At 37.5% G+C, this 4,993-nt stretch overlaps 1 protein-coding gene across 3 annotated transcripts in view; it reads left to right on the top strand.

The window, feature by feature from the left end:
• ACO1 (aconitase 1) overlaps positions 1–4,993 on the top strand; it is a 93,234-nt gene that overhangs the window by 28,930 nt on the left and 59,311 nt on the right. For all 3 annotated transcript variants that reach the window (XM_069090546.1, XM_069090549.1, XM_069090547.1), the window contains exon 4: positions 795–932. In XM_069090546.1, the coding sequence (XP_068946647.1) occupies positions 795–932 (138 nt within the window). The remainder of the gene's footprint in view (positions 1–794; positions 933–4,993) is intronic.

Raw genomic sequence — 4,993 nt, forward strand, 5'->3', positions numbered from 1 at the left:
CTTCCTTCCTTCCTTCCTTCCTTCCTTCCTTCCTTCCTTCCTCTCTCTTCCTATTTTTGTAAAGCAGGCTGTTTTTTTTCTTTTTTCTTTCTTTATTTATTTACTTTTAGTTTACAACATTCAATTCCACAGTCCCTTGAGCTCCAAATTTTCTCCCCCCCCACCATGGCAGCATGCAATCCAATATAGGTTCTACAGATACCTTCACACTAAACATTAGTCAAGTTGCAAAGAAGAATTATAACCAATGGAGTGAACAACAAGAAGGAGGGAACAAAACAAAACAAAAAGGAGAGAGAGCAAGCAGTTTGCTTCAGTCTGCATCCAGACTCCATAGCTCTTTCTCTGGATGAGGACAGCCCTCTCCATCATGAGTCTTTGGAGTTGTCTTCTAAGCCTGCATTGCTGAGAGGAGCCCAGACTGTCAAAGTTAGTTATCACAGATACCCTGTGTCTGTAATTGCGTACAATGTTCTCCTGGTTCTGCTCCCCTCACTCAGCATCATATATAAGTCTCTCCAGGTTATTATGAAGTCTGTCTGCATCTTATTTCTTATAGCACAATAGTATTCTATTACAACCCACAACTTCTTCAGCCATTCCCCAGTTGATGGAATGCCCCCATTTTTCAAAGCCCTCCACTTCTGCTAAGTCAGATTGCCGGTGTTTTCGGTGAAAGGGAACACTTAACGTTTGCATCCATATTTTAATTCTTCTTCCACTCCCCCACCTCCACTCCTGAAAGTGCGTATCTTTAAAAGTTGCTTTTGCTTAGCTTAACTTTCTCCTCCTAGGGGTGTGCCTGCTGTGGTTGATTTTGCTGCCATGCGTGATGCTGTGAAAAAGTTAGGCGGAGATCCAGAGAAAATAAACCCCATCTGTCCTGCTGATCTAGTAATTGATCATTCCATCCAAGTTGATTTCAACAGAAGGTAAGAGAAATATCTGATTTTCTGCTTTGCACACAATATCTTCTGAAGAGAGTGAAGGTACTGGGTCAGGAGTAATGAGACCCAGCTTTCAGCTTTACCACTACCTAGCTGGGTGAATTTGGGGCAAACGTCTTCACCTTTTTAGCTTCACAACTTGGTTATCTCACATGTAACACAAGGGGAGTGGACTAGATGAAGTCCTATGTTGCTTCTTCCTTTAACTTCCTTTTATTCTCATTTATGATACCCAGTGAATCCTGACTTTGAATTCTCAGATTTCTGTAGTGAGACAGCAATATTCAGGGCCCCTCTCCTATAATACCTATGAGTACTGAATTCACTAAATTGATTATCTGAACTGAATAAATGAATTGAAATGTTTGCTAATTCTTCCTTTCACTCTTAGTCATTTAGACATATTTATGTTTGAGATGGACCACGATTGCTTTTTTTGGAAATCAGTTCCATTTAGTTTAATTCACTGACTTCCTCAAAAGTGACTTAACTTTAAAAATATAAAAACATCTTGTCCTTTTTATTTTGAGGATGAAATGGTACAATGGATAGAGTGCTGGATCTGGACCTGAAGACTTTCAAGCACTTACTAGCTGTGTGATCCTGGTCAAATTACTTCACTTTGTCTGCCTCAGTTTCCTCAGCTGTAAAGTGGGGATAATAACAGCACCTACCTCTCAGGGTTGTTTTGAGAATAAAAGGAGATAATATTTATAAGATCATATCACAACCTTTTAAATGCTAGATAAATGCTATCACTTATTATTTTAAAAGTCACCCTTGCAAAAAAAAAAAGGAGATAATATTTATAAGAGTACGTCACAAACTTTTAAATGCTAGATAAATGCTATCGTTATTATAATTTTAAAAGTCACTCTTGCAAAATAAAAGTAACATCTTTCATCTTGAACAGAATCACATGGTACTATTTTCTCTCAGTGATCTGACATGTAAGACTGCATTAGAAAATGAAGAACATACTTGAATGACATGGAATTAACAGAGCAAACATGTATGTTCATCTTTACATGCTGTGTTTTTGTGTATGTATACAGTCTAAGACTTTTTTTATATTTGATGCTGCTTCTTTTCCATACTTATCACAAGTCTGCTACATACTCAGTAGTAGTTTTGGAGAGTTACAGTGGATAAAAAAAAATTACCTTGCAGCCATCCTGGTCCTCAGAGAACCTGAAGCTTGATGTCTGTAGGACTTTGTAAGAGCTGTATGTCACTGGCATGTCCTTAGAGATTAGCCACCTGTAAAACATTCTGTGACATCGGAGTGAAACTTAAGTAAAGGGTGTGTGTGTGTGCTTGTGTTGTATGTATGTGTGTTTTTGCATGTGTATTTAAAGGCTATCCCCTAAGCAAATTGTGTTTAACTTTGTCTTGCACTCATTTTGTATCTATTCTTTATCTTATTTCATATGTATAAGTTGTTTCCTTCAATGGAATGTAAGCTCCATGAGAGCAGGAATTGCTTCTCTTGGTTTTTTTCTTTGTATCTTTCTTTTTTCCACTTTGTGTCTGGCAAGTAGTAGGTGCCTAGGTAATGTGTATTTGCTTGTTTGCTCCTTGCTTTTTGCCCAGTTCATAAGTTAATAGCCTTGCCTTTTTTTAGCTGAGATTTCCACACACACCCCACACTCTGCAGACATTGCCCTTCCACATTGCTAACTTTTCCTTGTTGACCTTTTTAGTTTGCATTAAAGTAGTGAAACCTTGCTAAAGATAAAAACAAAGTCCAGGCATGAACTTTGATTTCAAACTGATGTTGAAATCTAGGAAACAGTAATTCTTTATGAAATTAGAGAACAGATTGATTATAAAAGTTTTTGTTGTTTTTCTTTAAATCTGCCCTCTATGTCTGATCCTTCATTTTTACAAATCATTCAATGACATGTGTCCCAAATGTCTCAAGAAATTATGTACTGTGGAGTTTTTGCCAACTTTCTGTCTCTTAAATTTAACTAACAAAGAGCTGGAAGGGGGCGGGGGTGAGACTTTTCTACTAGGATTTTGATCTGCTCTGAGTAGTAAAAGTGTACACTACATTATCCCTGTGTTGTTTTTTTTCTTTTTAAAGCAATCAGAGTTAAGTAACTTGCTCAAGGTTACACGGCCAGTTGTTTCTGGGTGTGGTGCTCAGTATCTGTACCTGGATTCCCCAGGTCATCCCAACACTGGAGCCTGTGCTCTTACTCACTGTGCTACCTGGCCGCCCCCATTATACCTGTCTTTAGGAATGTAAAGCAGAGTCTACACTAAGGAGACAACTGTGTTTCCCCATTTGTCAAATGGGGAAGACAATAATATGTAAAATCATTTTGGGAAGTGTTTTGCAAACCTTAAACAAGGTAGAAACTTGAGTTTATTATTATCTTCATTTATGTATTCTAAAGCCACTCCCCCTGGGAAAAAAAAAGAAAACCTTTTAGGATTTGGCACTAGAAGAACTAATTGATAAGTCTCTTATGAGAGAGAATGCATTATTTCATTGATTTTACCTATATCCCTTTGGAACTTTGACCCCAATGCATGGTTAAAATCAGATACTTCAAGGGATACCAGAGGCTAGGAGGCATTTGTACTTTTGCTTAGAGTACCAGAACAGCATAGCCAGCTACTGACTAGCAGAGTTTCTATTTTAAAAATGCCAATTACAATTTATATTGATATCTTCCCTTTTTATAGGACCTTTATTTCCAAATAGATTGCACCTTCCCTTGTAACAAAGAATTTTTTTTGAGAGAGAAAAAAAGCAGTTCAGCAAAACCCAACGCACATATTGGCTAAGTTTTACATTCTTTACAATAATCCACATTCATAATCTCCCCACCTCTGCAAAGGAGTGAGGAAGATGTATTTTTTCAACGTTTCTGAGTGTCCATGGTTGTTAAAAACCATACAGTATTGTTTCTTTGTTGCTGTTCTTTCCATTGACTTTGCTGTGGCCTGTATAGATAGGTTGTGTGGTTCTGTTTACTAGAAGCACTGTTTTATTGTATAGACTTGAAGCATCTGGATTAACATATCACAGCAACAGCCTACATTGCTTAATTTGTGAAAATTTTGTAAGCACCAGTTTAACACAATTCGTTTTCTTAAGTACACAAATATTCCTCCTTATAATCTTTATATCATCCACCAAATGAGTGCCTACTTTTAAGTGCCTACTGTGTGCTAGGCACTGGGCATAGGGGCAAAACTGAAAGTCTCTGCTCTCAAGGCCTTTAGATTCTGTTTGTGTTGGTGAGGGGAGGGGTGGCATGTAAATAACCAAATAAGTAAATTTAAAAATATGCAAAATCATTACCAAGCTACTTGGGAATGGTGAGGGCCGACAGCTGCAAGATTTTTGTGGTTTGTGGTACCTGAGCTGAGCCTTGACCAAAGCTAGGAATTCCAAGAAGAGGAGGGGGAGTATTTCAAGAAATAGGAAACAGTCACTGTAAAGCTATGGGGACCAACTTGTCTGGATCATAGAATTCATGAGGGTTCTAAGAATCCATGGGACCATGTTAAAGATGTTAAGGGAAAAAGTTGTGTGAAACTAAGGGTTGGATAGTCATAAAAAAGTAGCAGTTTGACCTCTAATATCAAAAGATTTATATAGCACTTTTGTTAGGTTTACAAAGTCCTCTCCTCACAATTCTGTGAAGTTCATGACACAAATATTGTTCCTGTTTTAGATTGCAGAGGAGGAAATGGGAGCTCGGACAAGTTAAGTGAACTGCCTGAGCTCTATAACTTGGCCTGTATGACTCTTACAGTCTTCTTTCCAGTACATAGGAAATGAACAATGGCGTGGGTTCTTAAGGACACACTTAGTTGTGTAACTATGGCAGTGTGATTTATTATTTAAAATTGTCTTATGAAAATGCTGACTATTATCTTCTGGAATACATTTTCATAAGTAGCATTTCCATAAAGTTTTCAGAGGTGTAGAATTAAGTATAGGGATTCACAGTTGCTAATATCTATTTTGTTCCCTTTTTCAGTAACATCAATATAATTCATCTTTTCTTTCAGATCCTCCTCCC

Source organism: Petaurus breviceps, unplaced genomic scaffold, assembly GCF_028583685.1.
Source record: "Petaurus breviceps papuanus isolate PSGF00001 unplaced genomic scaffold, PetGlider_PUasm1.0 125, whole genome shotgun sequence".
Classification (NCBI taxonomy): Eukaryota; Metazoa; Chordata; class Mammalia; order Diprotodontia; family Petauridae; genus Petaurus; species Petaurus breviceps.